Raw genomic sequence first — 26,095 nt, forward strand, 5'->3', positions numbered from 1 at the left:
TTTCACAGTGTCTGCTCTGTCCTCTGCAGTTTCATTATTCTTATGTCTTATAATTATTGATAAAGAGATCCAGGAAACAAAGACTGAATGCAAGTGGTGAAAAGATGTAAAATAAAGTTTTAGTGAGGATGAAAAAATTCAGTAAGATGCAGCTTTATTGTCCATAATTCCTTTCTGTTATCTAATCCGACAATGAAAAGTAAATAAAAACAGTCTTGAAGCATTGAGGGACACAGACTGAACAGAGCTCAGACAACAAATCCTGTTTTTTCTCTGTGCAAACGATGAATTAAAATGTAATCAAGGGAACAGACGGGACAAATCAATTCCTGAAAACGCTCAAAATCACTAAACAGACAGAAGCTCAGTGTGAATGACGGCATCTGTCAGTCCCCAACAGATGAACCGCAGGGAGTCTGAGTGCTGTGAATATGAAGTTATTAAAGGAAAAATCATTCCTAGCTTCAGTCTTTTGGAGCAGTAAACTGAATATATTCTGGTTTTAGAGTGTTATTCCGGCAGGAGTTTATCCCCTTAAAACACATCAGTTTTGTTTCTTACCTTTTGTTATGCATCACTTTTTACTCCTTTCTGGAAATAGAATAGAATCTGTTTGTATTTCCAAACACTTTAGTTAACTCAGTGTGACTCTCTAACCTGTTGTTTTTTTCTTTCCCTCTGTTGTCAGTATTTACGGACGTTTCTAATTAACGGCCCGCCTGGTTATGCTCCGTATTGTGAGGAAAGGTTGAGGAGGACATTTGTCAACCGCACGAGGACCCAGCCGCCATCTTGGTTGGAATTACAGGTACTGAACGTGTTTGCTGCTCCGTGTTTGTCCTGAAAAGTTGTTAGTACGTCATGGCAGGCTGTCAGGAGATGTTACACTCTTAGCAGCCTGACTGTACAGAAGCTAGGAAGCTAATTGTCTCATAATTAGTGTTGATTTTAGCAAAAACGTTCATTTTAAATCATTTTGAATTGTTTTTTTTTTATCCATCAGGGTTAAACCACTTAACCAGGTCACATTAGTTGTATTAATTATATCAGAAATTATTGTTATATACTGCTGGAAGGAACTGAAAAGATAAAATATAGTAAAGAATAATTATTTGTCATATCGTGCATACTGGTTTTCAGTCATTCTTTCATAGTTTGGCCAATATGATCATGAAACGGATATTAAACTGAGTTCTACGTGGCATTAAAAACATTAAAAATATTGAATTTAACTTGTAGAATTCATAGAAACCCTGTTAATGTTTCTATCTTAATGATGCTGATGAAATAAAATGTACACTGCAGAGCACTTATTTTAACACTATTAGTGTTTCAGTTTTACATCAAGAGAACAAACCATTATTTATTTTAGCCACTTGTTTTTAAATAAAGTGACATGTGAGGAGCGTTTCGATATGAAGTATCTGATCTTTTTCACCCCTCAGGCCACTAAATCTAAGAAGCCCATCATGCTCCCAGTGACGTTTATGGACGGCACCACCAAGACGCTCCTGGCAGACTCGGCCACCACCGCCAGCGAGCTCTGCAACGCTCTGGCAGACAAGATCAGCCTGAGAGATCGCTTCGGCTTCTCTCTGTACATCGCCCTGTTTGACAAGGTAAAGACTAGAATATATTCTGTGTGTGCACAAATAAGGTTGTATGTTTGAATCGGCCACTGACAGAAGCTTAATCCACTGATTACTCGGTCAGGTGTCATCGCTGGGCAGCGGAAACGACCACGTCATGGACGCCGTCTCCCAGTGTGAGCAGTACGCCAAGGAGCAGGGCGCCCAGGAGAGGAACGCCCCCTGGAGGCTGTTCTTCCGGAAGGAGATCTTCAACCCCTGGCACAACCCCGCCGAGGACTACGTCGCCACAAACCTCATCTACCAGCAGATCGTCAGGGGGGTGAAGTTCGGAGAGTACCGCTGTGAGAGGGTGAGCCGCTCTGTTCGTCTTCTCTGAGTTGACAAAGCATGATTTAGGAGAAAATGCTGCAAAGTGAGAAAACACAGCAACAAAATACAGAAAATCTAATGACTCTAATAAATGAATGAATAAAAACTTAAATTTTTGCAGATTTTCCAACAAATCTTTAAATAACCTCAAACTTCAACTTTGAATAACGAGTTTAAATGTTGTATGAATTAGAGAAAAGGTTTTCTTTAATTTGCTTTTGCTTTCTAAGTGTAGTCGACACAGAAAACCGAACACAGACTTGATGTTTTCAAAGACTTTTTTTTTTTTCCTTAATTGGCAAAATGATGAAAACAAAAGAGTTGCATAGGAGAAAAATAAGAAACATAGTGGACAGACATCCAAACAAAAACATAAAGCAGTTATAATACATATATATATGTGATGATAGAGATTGTTATCATAAGCTCTCCTCTTACAGTCTGTAGAGAGAAACCCTTGTCAATCACTATATCAGATGGTGGTTTTCCGTCTCTTTGCCCCTTGTCTTGTCTTGTCTGCTCTAAAGGAGGAGGACCTTGCTGAACTGGCCTCTCAGCAGTACTATGTGGATTACGGCTCTGAGATCCTCCAGGAGCGCCTGCTCAGCCTCATCCCCTCCTACATCCCCGACAGAGAAATCACCTCAACTAAGACGCCGGAGAAGTGGTGTCCGCTCATCATCAGCGCTCACAAAAAGGTATCCGCCGTAAATCAACACTTTGTTTGGGCTTTGCTGTTGTGGGACAGTCGCTAACTGCTGCTGGCTGTGCAGGGATTACACACTAAAAGGAGGCTGAGCACGCAGAAGGTGAAGGAGGACGTGGTGGATTTCGCTCGTTTAAAGTGGCCTTTGCTCTTCTCGCGCTTCTACGAGGCCTTCAAGTTCTCAGGTTGGTCACAGGAAAGCAGCTCCGCGTTGTGTATCTCACCGTAAACTCAGCGCTGTGGCCGGTTTTTCACGGATGCGTCATGCCGTCTGTCCGCAGGGCCGAGTCTGCCCAAGAACGACGTGATCGTGGCGGTGAACTGGACCGGGGTTTACTTCGTGGACGAGCAGGAGCAGGTCCTTCTGGAGCTCTCCTTCCCAGAGATCACTGCTGTGTCCAGTAGCAGGTATGATGACACCATAAAATACTGAAAAATATTACACAAATTATACGTAAATTATAGAGGGAGCAGCTTTCTGGCTGAGGAGCTTGTTACCAAACTCAAAGACCTGCAAGAATTAATAATAAAGTCATAAATATTCTCACAAAGAAACATTGGACATGGCAGCAAGTCCTTAATAATCAATGCCTTTATCTGTTTTTTGATAAATCAATTAGTTTGTTTGTATTTTCATTAATGTTACTGTATTTACTTCCATAATTACATTTACTTTATGGTAATGTGTATCTGTCTGAAGGTCCACACAGACTGAAATATCTCAACAACTATTGGATGAATTTATATTTATATATAAAGTTTTTTTTAGACATTCATGGTCCCCAGAGGGAGAATCACTACAACGGATACATGATGCAAAGTTTTTGTTTTTTTCCTCAATTTAAAAAAAGGAAGAATTTGGGAAAATGTTAACGTTAAAGCAAAGTCTCGTTGTCTAGAGGGGGAAAACTGCAGGGGCAGAGTTTTACTTTGGCCACCATCAAAGGAGACGAGTACACGTTCACCTCCAACAACGCAGAGGACATCCGTGACCTGGTGGTCGCCTTCCTCGAGGGTCTGAGGAAGAGGTCCAAGTACGTGGTGGGACTGCTGGACTGTCACAGCCCTGGTAAGATTCAGCGATGCTTCAGAGATAACCATAAGCTTCATGTATATATTTTTTTAATTGGACCATATATGTGACCTTCATCCTGCAGCGGGGGTCGACTCCACATTCCTGAGTTTCTCCAAGGGGGATCTGATCATCCTGGACGAGCACGACGGAGAGCATGTGATGAACTCCGGCTGGGCTCACGGCATCAACGACCGGACCAAACAAAGGGGCGACTTCCCCGCTGACTGTGTCTACGTGCTGCCCACTATCACCAGGCCGCAGTACGACATAGTGGTGAGTGTCCGTATTCTGTCTGTTACAGAGTAGATTAATAGATAAAACTACAGTATATTATCTCCTTCCTTCCTCTTTCTCCCTCTCAGGCTCTGGTGACGATGACTCCAGATCAGAGGCGAGAATCCATCAGTTTGTCCCACGTGAACATTTCTGACATGGAGGACAAAGCGAAGGCGTACACACTGGAGGAGTTCTCCTACGACTACTTCAGGTGTGTGTTTCCCAGTCCTTCAGACTGAGGAGAGGAAATTGTCTTGTGTTTCTAAACCGTCCCGCGTGTTCGCAGGCCTCCTCCGAAGAGCACCCTGAGCAGGGTGATGATCTCGAAGGCCCGAGGGAAGGAGCGTCTGTGGAGCTGCGCCAGGGAGCCTCTCAAACAGCCTCTGCTGAAGAAAGTCCTGGCTCACGAGGAGCTCGCCCAGGAGGCCTGCCTGGTCTTCATAGATATCCTTCAGTGGAGGGTGCCGGGGTTCTGTATGCATGTTAAATGTTTGCAGGGACGTGTGTGTGTGTGTTGTTGTGGTTAGCGGTCGCTGTCCTTAACCCCCGGCTGCACCTGTGATGAAGTACATGGGCGACTACCCGTCCAAACGGGTGCGTTCTGTCAACGAGCTCACTGATCAGATCTTTGAGGGGGCGCTGAAGGCCGAGCCGCTCAAAGATGAGATCTTCTGTCAGATTCTCAAACAGCTCACCGATAATCACATCAAGTGAGTCTGAAACACACACACACACACACACACACACACACACACAGAGTTCAGTATTTCATCTTGAATCATTATCTTTGTTTAAAACGGTTTAAAATGGTCTGGATGAATAAGACAAGAGAAGATTTACAATACAAACAATCAATAATAAACTAGATATGAAAATATGTACAGTTTAGACAAGAGAGCTGCTGTAACACTTTTTATTTAATTTACTTTATTTAACCAGATTTGTCCCGTTGAGATCAAGGATGTCTTATAAAAGGGAGATCTGAGAATAGCAGCAACTCACAGTTTCAACAAAAACACAAAGATTTGAGTCACATTGAAAGTAAAACATTTGCACAGAGACGACCTGAAATCATTCAGGGCTGAAAGTGTCCTGATCAAGGTCAGTTTGGACCCAAACAAATTGCAAAATGTCCTCAGAACACCATATTTTTAGTTTAAAAGAGACAACAGGTAGGTTTCCAAGTGTGGCTTTATAGATGAAAACATACTTCAGTCATACATTTTTGACCACTGGTGTGTGTGTGTGTGTGTGTGTGTGTGTGTGTGTGTGTGTGTGTGTGTGTGTGTGTGTGTGTGTGTGTGTCTGTGTGTGTGTGTGTGTGTGTGTGTGTGTGTGTGTGTGTGTGTGTGTAGGTACAGTGAGGAGAAGGGCTGGGAGCTGCTGTGGCTCTGCACTGGTCTGTTTCCTCCCAGTAACATCCTGCTGCCTCACGTCCAGAAGTTCCTCCAGGCCAAGAAACACTATCCGCTGGCTCCAGACTGCATGCAGCGACTGCAGAAAGCCTTACGGTGACACACACACACACACACACACACACACACTTTCTTCTGATCTTTTCTTTCTGCTGCGCTCTGCTGACATCCACATAATCTCTCCTCTCTATTGTTTGTTGCAGAAATGGATCCAGGAAGTACCCTCCTCACCTGGTGGAGGTGGAGGCCATCCAGCACAAAACCACTCAGATCTTCCACAAAGTTTACTTCCCCGATGACTCAGACGAGGTCAGTGACGACTAAAACCCAAAAACTGAAGACTGAAGAAGAAATAACAAACTTTTCCTCTAATAAATGAATTCAGTAGCAATAAAATGCACTTATTGCTCTGTTAAATACCTGGAAGGTTTAGCAGCTGCAGACTTTCTTGTTCTGGCTGTAGTCGTAGCTTATTGTGGTTAATGAGGTTATTTTTAACTTCATGACCTTTAATATTACGCGTCACTTTTGGCCTCAGCTGTCGAGTTTCCATTGAGACGTTTTGATCAGATTCATGAATGTGAGCGTTTCTGATGAGACCCACGAGGGTTGTGAATGTTTCTGACACATTTCTCTCTTAAATTCACACTCATTCGGTACTTTGCATGTGATTTTTTTCCATAAATAAGCAGCCGTTTGTGTTCACAGGTGTTTGAAGTGGAGTCGAGCACCAAAGCCAAAGACTTCTGCCACAACATCTCTGGACGCCTCATGCTCAAATCCTCCGAAGGCTTCAGTCTTTTTGTGAAGATCACTGACAAGGTGAAGATCTGATTCTGTTTAGAGTCTGCAGGAGTTTTCTCTTATCTATGACTACAAACACAGTGTTTGGTAGAAACTCTGTAATTGTAACATTTAATGCCAGATTTTATTGCTCTCATGTTGAGCAAGAGATTAAATTAAGATTTAATCTTTTATCAAACATCCAGTGTGTGTTTATTAATAATATTACAGATTATTTATATAGAATAAAGTGCCAGATACACTCCCACTCCCACATAACAAATATAAATCGGTTCGGTTAGGTTTAGGAAAACATCATGGTTTGGGTTAAAATAATGAGTCAAATACACAAAATATACTCCTTCAACATAGTTTTGGGTGAAAATAGTCACATCTGCTTTAATATTAATTGCATTTTTTTAAATGCTTTATAGAGAATTCTTGATTTTCTGGTTTTCCAGGTCATCAGTGTGCCCGATGGGGACTTCTTCTTCGACTTTGTGAGGCACCTGACGGACTGGATCAAGAAAGCCAGACACGTGAAAGACGGTAAGAAAAGATGAGCTCTTCTTTAATCAAAAGCTGCCACGTTCTGTTTCTTCTCTCTGACCCGTTAACCGTCTCTGGGGGTGTGCAGGTGTTGTGCCTTCGCTCACCTACCAGGTGTTCTTCATGAAGAAGCTGTGGACCAACACCATGCCGGGAAAGGACTCCATGGCCGACTCCATCTTCCACTACTACCAAGTGAGTGGCAGCATTTAATTTAATAACAGTACTAATAACCACACTGTGACAATCATCCACTACAAGTACAGCTCCTGCATTCAAAACCCTGTTTCAGTAAAAACTGTCAAAACAAAAGAAATCTGAAATAATAAATTAATATAATTTACTCTGTTCCACTCTGCCGTCAATCCCAATAGGAATTTATCGTTTATCGTCACCAGACCAGGTGGAAATAGCCAAATACAGACACTCCTTTTTTTTTTAAAACTTATTTTTATTTTCGTGTGTTTGCTTGTGCTCACAACAACGACTGTTTTCTGTCCACAGGAGCTGCCAAAGTATCTGCGAGGCTACCACAAGTGTCCGAGGGAGGAGGTGCACCAGCTGGCAGCGCTGATCTACAGGGTGAAGTTTGAGGAGGACAAATCCAACTTCCACAATATGTCCAAGATCCTGAAGGAGCTCGTCCCGCAGGACCAGATCAGACTTCTGTCCCCCGACGACTGGAAGAGGGTGAGTTCACGTGTTAGAGCAGAATCTGACGTGGGAACAAAAGCAGATTATAAGTCTTCAAATATCTTGTTTTGACGGATCAATAGTCCAAAACCAACCTCAAACCTGCAAATGCTTCAAATCAAATAGTTTTATTTGATTATAGTTACGATCACACACACATAATAACGTGTGCTGATTCTGAGGTGCCTAAATGTGGAACTAATCCAATAATGAGATTAATATAACTATTGATAACTAAACATACAATATGAAAATTAAACCAGCTGGTACAGTGCAGGTAATCAATGAACAGACATTACAAGCTCAGTACCAAGAAAAGAGGGACACTGGGTGATGCCAGCTCACGTATTTTATTTTAGTATTTTTAAAGTATTTTATCCCCCTTTGCGAGCATTTATTTAAAAAACTGGAAATCTGAAAAAATCATTGGATCAATAAACTTGTTTTTGGCAGAAAATCCTGAATAAATTCAAATAAATCAAAATAAGAAATACATTTAATTAAAATACTATATTATATCTTATTACAGATAAATCGATCATTAAAGTCTAAACATTAATAACTTTATTCATATAGCGCCAACTAAGTGTGTCTATATTTATTATTTCTGGACTTTATTATTGTTATTTTTCATATATTGGTGTATTTCCAGATTTATTAACACTAAACGACTCTTAATGATGTGAAATATGTATCATACAGGGGAGATAAAGTTACTATGGTATGTTAATGTTAATGTATGTAAAGGGAATATTCTGATGCATTAGTATGTTTTATACTTTCATGTATTTCTAATAAATGTTTTTGTCTGATTATAGATATAACAAAACAAGAGAAGCCATGTAATTAATAATAGATGTATGTGTACTAAATGTAAGTCAGTGTTAATATGTGTCTCTCTCTCTCTCAGTCCATCGTGTCGCTGTTCAACAAGCAGGCAGGAAAGACGAGAGAAGAAGCCAAACTGTCCTTCCTCAAAATCATTTACAAGTGGGCCACGTTTGGTTCGGCCTTTTTTGAAGTCAAGGTAAAGATGCTGTTTGTTCTCTTTTAAAAAGTAGAAATACTGTTACAAGTATGGAAAGTAAAAGTCCTCACTGTGTGGAACATCCTATTCTAATAAATATATTATCACTGCGGTTCACTGCTTCATATACAGCTGTGTAGTTTCATCTATTAGTTGATTATAAAGTATTTTTTGTTAATGATCTAAATCTCTTAATATAGGACCTTTAAAATGAAGTATTTCTAATTTCTGCTGCTCTTTACTTCACTACAGTTCCTTAAAGTACAGCAGCGACTCCAGTAAATGTATTTGGTTACTTTCCAGTTTGAAGAGTTTATCATGTTTTTGGTTTTTTTTCTGCAGCAAACAACTGATCCAAATTACCCAGAAACCCTCCTGATAGCGATCAACAAACATGGAGTCAGTCTCATTGATCCCAAGTCTAAGGTGGGTTGTTTAGTTTCCTGTGATCCAAATGGGCACATTTGATATTTGGCTGACAAAAGTAGTTGAAATATATGAAATAACACACAAAACACAGATGGGTTGAAGAACTCCATTACCCATAATCCACCCGTTTAACCTTAAACACTGGAAACAGGGATTTAGATGTTGTCGTGTGGCTTTAAGTGACGTACTTGTCTCACTTCTCCTGCAGGACATCCTCACCACTCACCCCTTCACCAAGATCTCCAACTGGAGCAGCGGCAACACGTACTTCCACATCACCATCGGAAACCTGGTCCGAGGCAGCAAACTGCTGTGTGAAACCTCACTGGTGAGCCGCCCACATTTATCTTATTTATTAAATCCTTAATTCTGATTTCCTGAATCGTTGGGTGTCTCTCTTAATTAAAGAGTTTGGTCTGCACATCGCCCTCAGTGGGCGTAAAGTCTTTTGAAAGGTGGGATAATTAAGATTAGCAGCAGACAGAAACGATTGTTTTCTGGTGATTAACATATTTTTAGCTGTTATCCTCTTCGTTACTGCTTAACAAAGTGTTCAGAGACAACAAATTTAATGTCCCGGGCTTTTAATCCAACTATTTTTAGACTCTACGGTCATAAAAGAGTAAAAAGATCAGCCGTTGTGATGTGCTGAGATCTTACAGGTCGGCAGTACGGGGCTCAGGGTTGCCAGGTTGGTGGGTGTTAGTGCTCAGTCACGGTTGCCAGGTTGGGCGTCTTCTCTGCCTGGGAGTTTGTGCTGGACACTGACCAGATGTCGCTCATCTCTGCAGGGGGAGAAAACGCTGTTTAACGGATGTCACTGACAAATAAACTGCTGATTTCTTAAAGTTAGTTTGTCCAACAAACAGTTTGGAACCAAGAAATGTTCAAATCTGAATATTTATCATTTCTTATTAAGAAATTAGTAAAACAATCGATTATTAAAACAGTTGCAGATGAATTTGTCTTATTTCTGTTTTAAGTTATCAAACCAGTGACATTATTAGTAACAGAAATAAACACAGACATAAAACCACTTCGTTAACACCAGTGCTTCTCACCGATTGGTCACAGGAAGGGGAACTATAATTTGGTTTGTGTGGATAAACCTCATGTCAACCAAACACAGCTTTAGTATCACACAAAGTAGTTTCAGCACACAGCCGGGGCCTCAGACGACCGCTTTTCTGTCACTGCACATGGTAAAAACCTCGGATCGGCCCTTTAAAGTTGGTCACACATCCTCATTGAACCACTCAGACATAAAACTGTGAACAGGATACATGACTACAATGTTTGTTCTACTTCAACAAGCCAGAAAATATTTCCGTAGCAGGCCTGTTATCTGATTCATGCAGCAGTAGATCCAGACGTCCTGATAAAATAATCTCAGATTATGATCCATCAGTCTGACCTTTGACCCTTCAACCCCTCAGGGCTACAAAATGGACGACCTCTTGACCTCCTACATCAGCCAGATGCTGACGACCATGACCAAACAACGAACCTCCCAGGGAAACAGCAAGTGAGCAGACGGCTGGAAACTCATCCATTCTGACCCATCGGTCGATCGATCGACTGATCGACTGATCCCGCATCCACTCGCACACGTAAACAAACCCGCTGTGTGATCCCGGCAGGTCACAGGTGGTCCACTAATGCAACGCCAACGTTTTCACTCGTGTTTTTATGCATCGGCCCTGTCTTAAAACTCACCCGCTGCCTTTATTTGACCTTTTCCCGGTAATTCGGAGGTTCTGGTCTTCTGATCTGCTGTCTTATATTCTGTTTGTCATTAAGTTATCAGTGAGCTTTTAATTAATAATAATTTAAACTATTTTTTAGACAGAACATTTTCTAAAACGGCGGCATCAGCCCTAAGATCACAGATCGACACTCCAGCTTCTTGTTTGATTTACAAAAACAAGATCTTGTGCTTTAAACGGTCATAAAAGAGTAAAAAAGATCAGCCTGGACCGACCCCCCCCCCCCAAAAACACTTGTTTTCTTTGTGTGTCTTGTAAGTAGCTTCTTTATTTATGCTCAGTTGTTATAAGTTTATCAAACGTAGAGTCACTTTTGAATGTGTTTTAGCTGAAATCTCTAAAAATATAGACCACACCAAAGGTAAACTATCACTCAACACATGATCTCCATTCTCTCTCTCTCTCTCATCCGATCAGTTTTGCCAATCTATGCAGTCAAATGTGGACGAGTTGAAGAAACTATCCGGTTATATTTAAATAACTTTTAAATCCAGATCATCTCTCACTGCTGATTTTTTTTTTTTAATGCCTCGTTAGTTTGAGTGCCACACAGTTCAAAACCCCACTTCTGTGAATGAGTTAGAGAAATGAGCGTGAAATCGATCATCTACAGTAGCTGGTGACTAAAAATCCTCTTTTTTTTTTAATGTTTGAACCATTAGTGTTGATTTTTAAGCATCATAATCTTAATCCCTTTTTTTTTTTGTTAAGGAGAGATTGTTCCAGCCATGATGTGACCACATATCCTGATGTAGACGTGAATAAATGACATTTTGCAAATAGCACAGTGAGATTTCATTTGTCTGAAACACGAGAAAAAGGAGCAACACACCGACAACAGAGCAGATCTCTTTCATTGGATGTTTCTAATGTTGTTTTTTGGGGTGCAAACAAGAAACAAGTTGAATGTTCTTACCCAGTCGGCGGCTGTACAGGAGGTCGTCCATCAGTGGGAAGGTCGGCGATTCCTCCTGAATGAATGAATGATGTGTGAATGAGGATGTGATGTAAAAAGCACTTTGAGTAGTTTAAACCACCAGAAAGATGTTTTACAAATACAAACCGTTTATTTACCGTTCAAGTCGGCTCGATTTAATCCGGTGATCATGGATGTCGTGATGCCTTCAGGTGTTTTCCATGAGCTTTAATGAGCTGAAAAAAAGTCCTGACACCTCCTCTGAGTCGCATCTATTGACTGTTTTTATTTACATTTCACACATAAATACAGTATATATATATATACACACTGTACTAGGACTCCTTCAGCAACTCGATTACTAAAAATCAGCTGTAGAAATTAGTTTAATTGACGTAACTATAAAAGGCACCGTCTCTCAGGGTTAAATACTATCGGACGATGCTCCTACGCTGTGGACACAGGAAGGAGGACATTCCCTTCTATTTTGTACATTAACTGCTTTTTAATAAAGCAAATTTATCTGATTATTCAATTGATGGAATAATTGGTAGAATAATCGATTACTAAACTACTTGATGGGCTCTATAAAAGAAGCAGACAAAGCCGATTAAACTAGACTTAGACTAACCAGCTGCTGACTGAACATTAACAGACATAAAAAACAAACTAATAGTTTCCTCTTAGCGCTCCACAATAATTCAAATGAGTGAATTTACCAAAAACTATTTGATGTGTTCGTTAGCTCAACTTTTTCTTAAATTTTCAAGATTATAAAAAAAAAGAAGCTACTAAACGAAGTGAAGAAACGTTTCCGTCACTTTATTTCATTAAAACAGAGTGCACTTGACGATGTGCTGAGATCTTACAGGTCGGCAGTACGGGGCTCAGGGTTGCCAGGTTGGTGGGTGTTAGTGCTCAGTCACGGTTGCCAGGTTGGGCGTCTTCTCTGCCTGGGAGTTTGTGCTGGACACTGACCAGATGTCGCTCATCTCTGCAGGGGGAGAAAACGCTGTTTAACGGATGTCACTGACAAATAAACTGCTGATTTCTTAAAGTTAGTTTGTCCAACAAACAGTCTGGAACCAAGAAATGTTCAAATCTGAATATTTATCATTTCTTATTAAGAAATTAGTAAAACAACAGTTGCAGGTGAATTTGTCTTATTTCTGTTTTAAGTCGGCTGTTACCAAACCAGAGACATTAGTAATAGAAATAAACACAAACCATCATTAACTCAAACGCCTTCAGAACTAGTGAGAAACACAAAATATAATAATTCACTAAATACTGTACTTAAACTAAACAAAGATAATTTTCAGAACGACTGGTAAACGATTCAAACAAACAGATTCACATTCATACCGACGTCCTAATTGATGTTGACTTTATATATTAGGATTTTTATAAAAAAGGATTTCTCCTTGTGTGAAAGGATTCCTCATGTCACCGTCTGGTTTCTGTACAGCAAAAAATTACACAGCTGTCAGTAATAAGGTAGTGAAATAAGATAAGATATTCCTTTATTAGTCCCACGACCGGGACATTTACAATGTCACAGCTGACAGGAGGGGATATAAAGAAAATAAATGTACAGCTACGGTAGAGGAAGTAATATAACAGAGATATATAGAAACAACATAGTGTAGAAGTGGGAGATATTACAAAGCGACGTTCTCCTTCACTGATAACCGCCTCTCTTTAAACAAACACTTTGATTAGATCGTTTGGCTAAATGATCGTCCTGTAATCTGACCACATGGAGTCTGTTCCTGATAAACCGGCGGATACGTCAACACAGCCTAATTACTGCCGTGACACAGCCGTCTCTCCCCTCTTTGATTGATCCTCCGTCACAGCAGCTTACCTGTTTTGAACTTGCTGTAAGTGCCGTTGTCCAGCGTGGTTTTGGCGCCCGAGCAGAACGACAGTCCTCGTTCTCGCCACCTGCCAGCAAACACAATGTGACCATCGTTTCAGATCAGATGGGTGAGAAGTCCCTGCTACATGTAGGTGGGTAACTGCTGTGTGTGTGTGTGTGATTCACCAGTGAAAGATGAAGATGATGAGGATCAGCACAAGGGACACCAGGTCAGTGAGAATCCACATCAGGTTATACTCATCTGAGCTCTGAGGGACAGATTAAAAAAAAAGAAGTTCACATGTTTTACAGACTGTTTTACATGTGCAGATAAATAAAAAGGTAAATAATACTATATTCCTTTTGTTTTGTTAAACCAGGAACAGCTGTTTTATCTCTCAGTTCAAAGCCACCAGACTCTGTTGACAAAAATGGTAATTTTAGCTCACAGAACACAGGAGTTACTGGGTTAGTTGCTGTGGCTTTTTTTGTTTTAAAACATTAATTCTGATTTGAACAAACTCTTTAAAAACACCAAAGTCACACAATAATACAAAGAAATTAACTGATCAAGGCAGCAGTAGACCAGCAACTCCTGTGTTCTGCTAGGTAAAATGATCATTTTTCTCAATGGAGTCTGGTGACTCAGAAAAAGGTGATATAACAGCTGATTGTGGTTAAACCAAAAGGATCTTCCAGGTCTCTCTCTGTAGGGATCCTTTCCATGATGCTGTCAGACACTTGGAATAACAATCTGAGCCTGTCAGTGGATCAAACAAGCACTTTTAGTGTACCACTGTAAATGTAGGGAAGTTAAAATGGCCTCTGAGATGCAGTGGAGAAGAACAGAAATACTCCAGTAAAGTACAAGTACACTGAACTGAAGTGATGAAACGGTGGCTCGTGGTGCAGTTTGACGGTTACCATGAAGAAGAGCGGGGCGCTGAGGGTCCGGAGGAGCTGGGGGGCGTTGGTGGTGACCGAGTGGACCCCCGTGCACCAGGCCAGGGAGTAGAGCCACGGCTGGCTGATCACATACAGGTTGGTGGTGATGTTCACTGCAGCGTACTCACTGCACAGCGGAGTCACACACACACACACACACACACACACACACACGTACGTTAACTTAAGTTTTCATAGACTTACATTCATTTCCTTTAACTACACCTACTATTTGACTAATCGTGGTGGCTGTAGTAGATGCTGTGTGTGTTCTCTCTGTTGTTTGGCCCTTTTCCTCTCCTCTCTTTAGCTCCGCCCAGGTTTTCTACACCTGAATGAGGTGCACCTGAGGATAAAGGCTCCAGGCTCCATTTACAGGAAGTCCTGCTGCCTGCGCTTGATTTTTATGTCATGACTTCAAGCTGTAGGATTTATTAAACCCAAAACATGGTGTGGTGTTTGAGTGAGATTATGGGTCAGCATTAAGCATCTGGAAACACCACTTTTGTCCCCAATTGCACCAAAACCGTCCCCAATCAATTGGTTTAAGTCAGCTGTGTGTGTGTGTTAGTACAGTTAGTAGTTGGACCTCAGACTTTCACCTAACCCACCTCTGATCCTGGGTCTGTTAAAGGGGAGTTCTTCCTGCTACTGTTGCCTAAAACAACACCTGATGTTTGCTCATGTGGGGATTCTTGAACCCTTAATTTTGAATTCCTGAATTTCTCTGAATTCAAGAGTTTGGACTCGACCTGCTCTTTATGGAAAGCGTCTTGAGATAACTGTTATTGATTGATTGACATAGCAGTTTGCAGACCTTAAAGACACTTTATCCCTTTGAACTGTTGGTCTGTGCACACACACACACACACACACACACACACACACACACACACACACACACCGACCTGATGAGCTCGGAGGACATGGAGCTGTAGTGCAGGTTGAGCTTGACGATGTGGTTGCTCTGGAGCTCCTCTAGAGGGAGCCGACTGCCGGACGTCTGCTGCAGCTCAGGATCGATCTCCTGGACCAGAGACCGAAGATCTGAGGGTAGCCACAGCACCTGGTCAGCGAGCATCACACACACACACACACACACACACACACACACACACACACACACACACACACACAGATAGTAAATAACACACGAGTCATTAACTGCCTCCTGTCAAATAATGTATGATTGAATTATAAGGTTTCATAACTGAGTCATCTTTAAACAAGAGCGAATTAAACATGTTCCCTTTTAATAAACTGTTCAAGTTCAAAAAAATCATCTGATAATCGATTGATTAATTTTAGCCTGATTTTTGGGGGGGGCTGCGTAAAAGGACAGTTGCGAACACAAAACTATCATCACATTTTAAGATGATAACTTTATTGGTAATATTAATTTTAGCCATTTTAAGTAACGTCTTTAAATAAAATATCATTTTTGGGTAAATCTCTTCTTACAGTGGGCTCCATAAGTCTGAAACCACACTGACAATCTTAAATATTATCACATAAACCAGGAAATAATCAGAAAGTTTGATGATTTGATGATCATTTTAAAAATTCAAGACGTTCTTTTTGTGCTTTTCATTTATTTATTTCCCTTCATAGTCCGGTTATCTAAGCATTTACATGTAATTCACTTTCTATAGACACTGCAGCTTTACTTGATGTTTTGGTTTGCTAAATTTGAAGAATCAATGAAAACTTTATGTGATGAATTATGGCGTCTAAAATGGTGCAGAATCTTGAATATTTCTTCTTCATTTGTCAAATTTGGTACCAACTTAACTCCTTTGTACAAAAGCGTGAGTGTCGTCTGAACACAGAATTCAACGAACGGGAAACAACTCGAGTTGGTCAGTTCCACAAATGTGACATAATTTAAAATCACTAGAAATGTAAATATTTCTTACTATATTTGACCTCATATATAAAGTCCTGTGTTTTTAAATGTTCCTGAATCCTCAGACTCTCTCATTACTTTAATCTTCATGTGAAAATACTAAAGATTTTCAATGCGGTTTCAGACTTTTGGGCCCAACTGTATGTGATCAGATCTAATATAAACATGTGCAGGGTGTAGGTCTGTTTCACGTCCCTGTCCAGGTGTTCAGTTTGATGTCTGTAATAAATTATCTAAGCTCCAAATCATTAGGAAGCAAAGACTTCAGGGTGAGCTGAGGCCAAAACGGCAAACCAAAGAATCTAAATCCTCAAAAATAAAAGCACAAAACCAACAAAACCAAAAGACGAGAACTAAACTGAGACCAGGAGAACACTTGGATGAGCTCTTATGGATCCTGAACTTTTGTTTTTAATTTTTTAGGTCCTCCTCCGCCTCACCTGCGAGGAGTGAATGGAGGACTCGTTCTGGATGACGTCCAGCGTGCGTTGGATCCACGTGTCCCTGTACGGGTGACCTCTGGGTGGACGGTAGAGGTCAAAGATCACCAGTTTGTCTCTCTGAGCTGCCAGCTGGAGGAAGGCCTGCAGGCCGCACACGGACTGTTCTCCTGCCCGCCGTCGCTCCTCCGCTCCCAGAGAGCCAGCCGTGCCGAACGGATTGTGCTGGAAGGGACGACCATCAATACCTCATTAATGCTGTGACGTCGTCCGGTCGTCGTTTGCCTGTAACACAGCTGCCAACATGTTGATGCGACCGATACTTTCCACTCTGATTAACTACCTTTAATTTCCTCATCACCATCCTGCTGTTAGGTTCACATTTTTATCTGTCTGCATGTGAGGATTTAAATGAAGAGACTGCACCACACCTCTCAGTGGATTTCTACTTTTTCTACTTCTGACAGGCATTTAAAATATTTACATGCACACATTTTGTCTGATTTTAAGTTTTCACTGGAGGTAAAGGGCAACAGGGTGAAAGACACTACTAAAAGCAGCCTTATAAACCCCCCCAGCTGCAGGCCATTCACCGTAACAAATATTTACATTGAATATAAAAGAATAACCATGAATATTTACATTTCTTTTCTCAACACAGGCGGGTAGATGTCTGAAGAGACAATCGCCTGATGTTTGATTAACTAAATAAAGAGCAAACAAAGGAAGACGGACTCAGAGTCTAACAGAGCGGCGACAATACACACAATAAAACATCCTGTTCCTCTGATATCTAAACGTGTCGCAGTGGTTTGTTGGCTCGTGTCCATGAGTTTAGTTTAGTCTCCTGCTGACCGTAGTCAATTCCAGTTCATGGTTATGTAGCTAACGTTAGCAAACAGTGTCTCAAATCACAGTTTATCAGCTTTGCAGAGCTGCTTCTATACAGTATGACAGCAGTGGGATCAGAGACATGATCAGGACGGAACAGGGAATCTTCTTGTGCTTTATTTCAGATCCATCCAGCCCAAATAACTGAATGTGTGTCTGTGGAGGACGCTCCAGGTGTAACTCACAGAGAGGAACCAGGCCCCGGCGTTCAGGCTCTCCAGCTCGGCCCAGGTGAACATGGCGGCCGGCACGTCGGTCCGGTTTGGGAAAACCTGGTGGATGTTGGTGGTTCTTCGCAGGGTGCGGTCATGCATCAGGAAGGGAACGCCATCGAAGCTACAACCAAAACAAACCAGAAGCTTTGACTGGTGGGGCCAATTTGTTGGAAGAGACTTTGGTTTTCATATAAATATATTTAAAAAATAAATCAGCCTTCATATCTCAGGACACTGAAGGGAGCACCAGATATTTAGTACTAGTAATCCAACATTTTGGCCCACACTGAGACAACTTATGGAGGAAAAATCTGACTAAAATCAAATGCATCTTTGCATCAGTGTGTATAAAATTAATGATGTGAATAAAACCAGTCACCAGATTATTAAGTTAAACAGCTGTGGAACATTTTGAAACTCACATACAACATAAACTCTCATCTTCAAATCTTTTTACTGACTGTCTTTTTTGTAAAAACAGATCTAGACCTCAACATTAAATAAAGATTTTATATATAAATGAGGGAAAATGCTGTGGAGGAATGGTGCTCCTCCCTCCAGTAGATTTCCCGACTCCATACTGAGACACTCGATGTTGCTTTTTCCTTTAAATTACTGGGACCAGATGGAACATTTTCATCGGCTTGTATATAATAGTGTGCAAGAAACACTTACAAATGGTGACAAATTAGATTCCTCCTACAGAAAACCAGATCAGTGACAGTAAACTCATCAGGTTCTTACTAAAAAAAAAAGAAAAACTGACCGACCTGATAGTGACATCCGTCTCCAGACCTTCACTTCCTGCCTCCACGGCCTTCTCAAACGACATCAGTGTGTTTTCTGGAGCGAGCTGCAAATGGAGTTACACACACACACACACACACACACTCATCATCAGACCGTCGGTACATGCAGCAGCTCACAAAGTACAGCTGTGGTCCAAACACGTAGGAGGGGAAACATTCTGCTGAGCATGGCGTGTCTACAGAGCTGAAGGGGAACCATTGTTTCTGGGCCCAGAACAGCTGAGACAGGAAGGATGTGGACCCTGGTCCCGTATCAAAACACCAGGCCCACACAGTATCCCGGGACAGATTTAGGACTGATCCTGTGTTAAAATCAGGCTGAAACATGATTTTGCTGCTCTAGCAGGTCGTTTAACTGGTGTCAGAAGTCTAAATTTTTCAGATTCTGTTCAGAGGAAAATGTTAATAACGTATAACGTAAAATAATCTGACTAATTATTACACAGTGTGACTGGATTAGTGGTTCCTGCTCACCATGGGTGCTCCTCTGTGGCCGATGAGGGCCGGCGGGGGGCCCAGGCTCCCGTCCTCTTTGATACAAGGAGAATACAGACCGAGGGGCACCAGGTAGAGGGCCGACAGGACGCTCAGGTAGACGCTCATGATGAGAGTCCGCCTCACTGGAACACAAACAACAAGTGACATCACCTTGATATGTTATTTCTTTCTGGATTATTCTCACTATTCTCTTTTAAGAAACACTGGAAGGAAATATCTGTCTGTGTTATAATCACTGGAATAACAACATATCTTTATTTTGTTTTATTTTATTTTTTTAAATTCATGTCTCTAATAAAATTAGGATTATTCTAAAATTCTTACTTTTTAGGAAATGTGTTTTCTTGCCAAGGGTTAGATGAAAGGATGAAAGAAAGTGTGGAGATGACAGTTATTATTTCTTTATTATAGTTTATTTCAGTGAGGGATCGTGTCTGACGAAGTGTCCATTCATCAGGAATTAGAGGACGACAATCAACGGTCGATGTAGAGACGCAGTGGAGTCCATTAATCCCAGATTATGGACACCTCAAAGGTCATTATCCTGTTTATACCACGGTCAATTGCCTGAGAAAAGAAATTAGGGCCATTCGTTTATATTTTGCTGCTCCAGCAGGTCGTTTTGCTGGTTTGAAAAGATGCAACATTACTGATCTTAGCGTGTCGATGATTCCTCTGTTAGTCAGACACTTGGAGAAAGTGAATTTGCATTTACGTTTTTGATCGTCGACTAATCCTTTCAGTTTTCTCCGGTTTCAGCTTCAGATGTTAAATTTGCTGCTGTTCTGTGTCTTATGAATTAAATCTCCATCTTTTAGGCGGTCGGTCGGACAAAACAAGGTCACTGAAGACACGTTAGACAAGTTATTAATTCCCCCACTGATTTTCTTAAAAGCCTGTTTATTCTGTTTGTTGGGTTTTTGAGTAAATCGAAGCAGTTTAGTAAAAACTTTCAACACTCAATTCAAACAACGACTAGACTTCATGAACCATCTGGATCGTCAACCATTGACTTTCATTAACTAACTAACTAAAAGATCACCATTTAGCCAAGAAATAGTCCAGAAGAGAAATTATTTTTACAGATTTTGCACAGATTCAAAGAAATTATATGTAACATGTTAACTAGTGTTGGTAGGAGGAGCCAGGACAGAGCCATGCTAGCTGTTTCCATCCGTTTCCAGTCTTTGTGCTAAGCTAAGCTACCCGCCTCCTGTATCCAGCTGTATGTTTAGTGTACAGACGTCAGAGTGGAATCAGTCTTGCGTTTATAATTTTAACATGACGACAATCGTGCAAATCAAATGTGCACCTCACCTCCGCTGTTCATGCGGAAGAAATGCAAAGCTATGGGCCAAGCCAGCGACGTCATCAGCAGGACTCCTCCCACGTGCAAATAAGGTGCCGTCATCTGGGTCGGGACACAAGACAAGATCTGACATCAGGAGGGGAAAACCACAGTGTGAGGACGAGTGAAGGCCGATGGGAGGAAGAGGAGAAGGGTCACCTGGAAGGAAAGTAGTAAAGTCTTCCATTCTTTGCTCCACAGGTCCGACAAGACGGCGGTGGCTACGATGGAGAAAGTTAAACTCACCAGGATCCCAATCTGACCAGAAGGGCAAAAAGCAAACACATGTTGGAGTCAGGATTTGTTTCACATCTGTTGTGGAGTAATAAACACATTTCATCAATCAGTAAGATCTTAGATAGATCAAAATTAGCTCTACAAATAAATGGAATTATAATTATATTTCAGAACACATGGCATTTTATTTGCAAGTGCCCGCGGCATAAACAGGATTATCTGGTGAGTAATTAATCGAATGATGCTCAGCAGCATGAGCAGACAGAGCATCTCCATAATCCAGCGCAGAGAGAGGCGCCATTTTGACTCGTCATCGAAGGAAAAGCAACATTACTTACAGCTCGGTTATAGAAAGCAGTGACAGCAAGTCAGCGAGCACAATGAATCTAAAGTATTTACATCTGTGTGTTTCCTACTGTGTCAAAATGTCTCCTGTGAAATAACTTTCTACTTTGAAGGGAGGAACTTTCTGCTGTCCCGTATCAGTTAGGATCCTCGATCAGATCCATAATTCTGAGAAATGCATAAAGCTTCTTAACCACAAGAGATGAGACAGAGAAAGCCTGCAGTCACTTTAGCCTGAAGTGTTATCGCGTTTAATTTAGTGTTTCTGATGTGAGGATCCGTCAAACAGCTGCTGTAAAACATCTGTAATTCAACATCTGGAAATTCTTCACATCATATCTTGCAACTATAAATCCAACACGTACTGTTTCATTATGGGAGTGAATAATCTCTGGAGTCTCCCTTTTCATTTGTTTTTTATTTATTGTTCAGCTTTTAGTTTGTTCTGTTCCTGTTTGGATGTTTTCTGCTTCGTTTGTTCACCGTTTATGTTTCTGTGTGTTTATTTAGTTTCTCTTTCTTTAATTCTTTGCTTTATGTCTTTTGAGCTGCAATAACAGGGAACTTTCCCCACTGTGGGATCAATAAAAAGTTATCTTATCTGGTTTTCATATCAACCTTTCGCCTCTTTACATGATTTTCTTTTGGCTTCAGCACAACATGCACAATTGTACGATCCAAACATGAAGCTTCGGGTGTTTTATAGGAACGTATGTGGAACATATTTGACTCTACACTTAAACTGTCAGTGAATAAACACATGAGTCGCTATAAAAACTGGACAAAACCTTGTGACTCCAGTGTAAATGAAGCTTCTGGCCTTCTGACAGCAAACACACAGCCAGCAGCTGCACAGAGAAGAAAACACACACACACATACACATAGATTATATTCAATAGATGTAGTAATCAATATTCCAGTATCTTGATTAGAAGAGTAAATTTGACATGAGGGCCACAAAATAAGTAGAAACACCTCTGAATATAACGTCGTCCAGCACAACGCCACCTTTAACTATGACCTCCATAATGCACATAAGTGAATTTACACATTTCTAAGATTAGATATTCCTTTAATAAAGGAAGTAAAGGTGGGTGGGTGCGTCAATAAAACAATAAATAAATACTATATACAATATAAACAATAGACTGAGCAGTGGAAATTATGAAATTGCACGTGGGAGATATGGCTGAAATACTGATATTGCATGTTGAAGTGATTGTGAGCGGCAACATCAATATCTCAAACATTATAAACTGTGTAAAGGCAGAATTTATGGCTGTTGTATTGAGCTGCTTCAGACTGAACTCCTGTGCCTAATAAAGTGGCTAAAAAGACAAGATATAATCAGCAGGTGGGACAACTTTGGGAACAACTTAAGACACATGAGGAAAGGTTGATTGGTTGCCTCACCATGAGCACAGACACGTAGGTGAAGAAGGCAGCAGCGATGACCAGCAGCACCACAGACCAAGGGAACCAGAAGCCGAGGTTCCCGAAGTTAAACCTGCACGAGCCGCAGCGAAAACACCGTTAGAGATTTAAACCAGGACGCAGCAACAAGCAAAGCAGAATCACAGTATGAAGACACAGGAGCATCATGGAGCATCAATATAAAACTACATTAGCAAAAATAAAAGTGTGAACAGCAGAGGAAAGGAAACGGCTTTCTGTGCACGAACTCTATGAAGAGAATCTAAATGAAATCAAAAATAAAAAGCATATAGTTTCTTAAATAAGACAAAACAAACCTTTAGCCCAACAGAATTATAAGTAAGAGATCATTTAAGTCCTGTCACAATAATAATAATAATAATAATAATAATAGTGACACCGCTGGCTGTACATTATCCTGATTATTACACGGCTTCATACTAAAGAAATCAACAGTTTGACATAAAACACCGACTTAAAATAATGATTTTATTGATTTAGAACAAGTAGAAAGCTGCATAATAAAACTAATAATTTACAGACAATCCTATAGAATTATAAATAATCAAAATACTTTAATTTTTGTCACGGTGCTCCTACAGGATACAGTCCTGCTGGACCACAGTCTGATTTCTAATTAGGAATCTAATTGGTGTGTTTTAATTAGGGAAGTTTGAGTCCAGCTTCTTTGTGGTGTCTATTGTTTTTGGTAATTTCCCTCCAATTTACAGTCTAATGAAAGGCATTTACTTCAATTAATATTCAAATAAAACACTGGTTTGTACTAATTTAAGTGAAAATGTGTCTTAAAAACAGAGTCCTCATATCAGAATCTAGTTTAAAGACCACAGTTGTCTCAACTTTGGGCTTGTATGTGAAGAATTGAAAGTAAATTGATGTGTTTTGATGTGCCCTTTGAACTTGTGAGGATCAGACAAAGTGTCCTCACTATGTATGAAGTACAAGAACACACACAGTGCAGAGACAGTGAGGGTCAACAGGAGAAACCAGGATCTTATTTTGGCCCAGAGACGGTTAGTGTACCATCCTGTAAACTACGGTAGAAGCTCGATTGACCCACCAGTCGAAGTCATTGTAGTCGTTCTTCGCTTGTCCCCAGAAGTAGAGAAACAGCAGCGTTAAGCAGAAAGCCGCCACGAGCAGAGCAAAGCTGGCGCCCTCCAGCTGTCGGCAGCAGAGACACAAATAAACACCCGGCGTTTTTAAACTTGCCCTTTAATACGGCAGCATGTGCTTTTCACCCCCCCACCACACATTTACTGCCTTGTTTCCATGGAGACGGGAGGCTGATCTTTGACCTCTATGGAAAAACAAACATATGAGAGACTGTAAAGGAGCCGTTTTCCACCTGGGCAGTAAAAAAAAAAGGAGTGAAATCAGCTTTTTAAGTGCATTTAAGTGCTGTGCTGAATCGTCTGACGACATCTCTGGTTCAGCAGAGTTTAAAGTGATGATGCAAAGATCCTGTGAGACGACATAATCACTCACTGCTTCCTTTAGATTTCATAGTTTGTTCGGCCGTTTTCCAACATGCATTAATAATTTATGTTTTCATACAAAGAGTCACTAGTTGAATGAGTTTGTCTGGTGTTTTGATTGGTTCATTAAAAAGAGAATATTTTTTGCCTTCTGATGCCAAAAAAACTTTAATTTGTCAACTCATTATGTTTATTGGACATTTTTTACATCAAGTCACAAAATCATAAAATATATAAACATATAAAATGTGTTTTTCCTACTTCCTGGTGGGATTTTGGAGTCCCTCAAGTAAAAGCTCTGAATATTCCCCTCATTATGAACATGTTTGGTGTTGAAGCTCCACACAAACTTCACATTTTTTTCTTATATTGACTCTTTTGAAAATCAGGTTTTGCGTATCAGCTTCTCCAGACTTTTGTTTCTAACAGGACTGTAAACACATTAAACAGCTTTTTGGACTAAAACTAATCCTGTGAAGCCCAACACGAGGACTCTGAGTGGACCAGATGTCCGACCTTGTTGCAGCAGCGGTCCTCCGGCTGAGCGCCGCTCCTCTCGTGGCGTCTCCACCTGCAGCCGTACAGGCCGGCCAGACACGACACGAAAGGCCGGTGCTCGTAGCGACGCAGCACTTTGGCACGAAGGCCTCGCAGCCGGCCAAACTGCAGCTGGGATAACGTGGACGCCATGGCTCACACACACACACTTACATCCTGCTCACACACACCTGAAAGACAAGAAAACACAACACACACATTATAGTGACATTAGAAGTTATAAATAAACACATTTACTTGAATAATACTGATTTTTCCTCATATTTCTGTGCAAACATGCACAAAATGAGGCATTAAATCCTAAATTATCTTAAACTTTTGACCACAGATCTCATCACTGACTACAACTTTCCTTTTTTAATTTAAACAGAAACCTGGATATTTGATATTCAGGAATTAAACCCTCTGAAGAGGTCACCCACCCTGAAGGGAAACACTGATTTCTGTGCAAGCAGCAGGTTTTAGATCATGTGAATGTCTGTGTTGTGTTTAAAGACACTAATAATCCTGCTGTTAACACTTTTCAGACCAACGAGGTCCTCATCAAATTTTGGTGCCATCTTCTTTGAACTGCTTCCTGTTAAGCATCTTAATCCACCCGCCTGCTGAGCACCTTTTTCCAAATACGTTCTTGGTTTTAGTTTTGTTTTCTTGTGCAGGAAATCCAAGCTGCTCTCCAGCAGTTCCCAGAAAATCAGTGCGTGTGTGTGTGTGTGATCCCTCACCGTCGAGTTTCTTCACACGAAGTAGCTCTTGTGCAACTCAGATAAGTCATTATCTTTGCCAGAGAACAAAGGACGGCTCAGCTCGTTGTAAACCTCCTTTCTGTGTGGATTAAAATTACACTTTTAATGCAACTCACTCACAAATATTTGTCCAAAGACATCACACTGAAATAAAGCACATGTATATATATATATCCAGGAAAACCTGCTTTCTAGCATCTGTTTGTACATCTGTTGTAAAAGATCATAAACTCATGATTTACACAGAGAAACTTAGAACAATGTCCTGTTTACATCAATAAAGCAACAATAAAATATCTAGAATATTGATGTTTAACATGACTGCAGAAAAACGAAGCTGTCAGTCGTGGAACATTTTGCCATAAAGCTGCTCTTGGATATAACAAAAAAAAAAAAAAAAAAAAAAGCCTAATAGAAAAATCCAAAACTTCACAGTTGCCCGTCTTATCGGCATAAACAGAACAAAGTTTGAAATCAACACCTTGTCGCTATTGTGGTAAATTTCGCTCACATATGCTCATCAAATGTTTCATCCAATTGTAATCACAATTTGCATGTGCGGTTAACACCTTCATGCATGTGTTGCATGTGCGCCGAATTAAAGCCTGTATCCTAGTTAGTCGTAAATAAATGTTAAACATGTATAATTAATCACCCGCCTCGGCGAGCAGGCGTGTTAACATCAAAGTCACCGTTTTTTATCACTCGGTCTGGTGACGCGCTCTACAGTACACAGAGGACAGAACGGGACTGGTTGAGATCCGTC

General features: G+C 40.8%; 2 protein-coding genes across 2 annotated transcripts in view; one reads left to right on the forward strand and one right to left on the reverse strand.

Moving 5' to 3' along the window:
- The window catches only part of myo7ab (myosin VIIAb), a 32,726-nt gene extending 22,117 nt beyond the window's left edge, over positions 1 to 10,609 (forward strand). The window contains exons 28-48 of the mRNA XM_070844289.1: positions 689 to 808; positions 1,446 to 1,619; positions 1,714 to 1,941; positions 2,489 to 2,659; positions 2,735 to 2,852; positions 2,949 to 3,075; positions 3,567 to 3,736; positions 3,825 to 4,015; positions 4,105 to 4,229; positions 4,305 to 4,462; positions 4,575 to 4,728; positions 5,374 to 5,529; positions 5,637 to 5,742; positions 6,142 to 6,255; positions 6,678 to 6,765; positions 6,854 to 6,960; positions 7,270 to 7,455; positions 8,369 to 8,485; positions 8,828 to 8,911; positions 9,123 to 9,242; positions 10,351 to 10,609. Coding sequence (XP_070700390.1) covers positions 689 to 808; positions 1,446 to 1,619; positions 1,714 to 1,941; positions 2,489 to 2,659; positions 2,735 to 2,852; positions 2,949 to 3,075; positions 3,567 to 3,736; positions 3,825 to 4,015; positions 4,105 to 4,229; positions 4,305 to 4,462; positions 4,575 to 4,728; positions 5,374 to 5,529; positions 5,637 to 5,742; positions 6,142 to 6,255; positions 6,678 to 6,765; positions 6,854 to 6,960; positions 7,270 to 7,455; positions 8,369 to 8,485; positions 8,828 to 8,911; positions 9,123 to 9,242; positions 10,351 to 10,443 — 2,907 coding nt within the window. The 3' untranslated portion in view covers positions 10,444 to 10,609. The remainder of the gene's footprint in view (positions 1 to 688; positions 809 to 1,445; positions 1,620 to 1,713; positions 1,942 to 2,488; positions 2,660 to 2,734; positions 2,853 to 2,948; positions 3,076 to 3,566; positions 3,737 to 3,824; positions 4,016 to 4,104; positions 4,230 to 4,304; positions 4,463 to 4,574; positions 4,729 to 5,373; positions 5,530 to 5,636; positions 5,743 to 6,141; positions 6,256 to 6,677; positions 6,766 to 6,853; positions 6,961 to 7,269; positions 7,456 to 8,368; positions 8,486 to 8,827; positions 8,912 to 9,122; positions 9,243 to 10,350) is intronic.
- A 1,791-nt stretch (positions 10,610 to 12,400) lies between these two features.
- LOC139212738 (glycerophosphodiester phosphodiesterase domain-containing protein 5-like) lies at positions 12,401 to 25,391 on the reverse strand. The gene is made up of 16 exons (XM_070843259.1): positions 25,309 to 25,391; positions 24,542 to 24,753; positions 23,608 to 23,711; positions 22,506 to 22,599; positions 21,880 to 21,939; positions 20,669 to 20,767; positions 20,479 to 20,572; positions 19,138 to 19,283; positions 18,625 to 18,707; positions 17,825 to 17,975; positions 16,749 to 16,973; positions 15,311 to 15,468; positions 14,382 to 14,529; positions 13,644 to 13,726; positions 13,464 to 13,543; positions 12,401 to 12,590 (listed from the first exon to the last, which is right to left on the reverse strand). Exons 2-16 carry the CDS (start codon positions 24,713 to 24,715, stop codon positions 12,508 to 12,510), a joined length of 1,782 nt encoding a protein of 593 aa, XP_070699360.1. The 5' UTR covers positions 24,716 to 24,753; positions 25,309 to 25,391; the 3' UTR covers positions 12,401 to 12,507.
- Positions 25,392 to 26,095: the final 704 nt, after the last annotated feature.

Source organism: Pempheris klunzingeri, chromosome 14 (genome assembly GCF_042242105.1).
Source record: "Pempheris klunzingeri isolate RE-2024b chromosome 14, fPemKlu1.hap1, whole genome shotgun sequence".
Lineage (NCBI taxonomy): Eukaryota > Metazoa > Chordata > Actinopteri > Acropomatiformes > Pempheridae > Pempheris > Pempheris klunzingeri.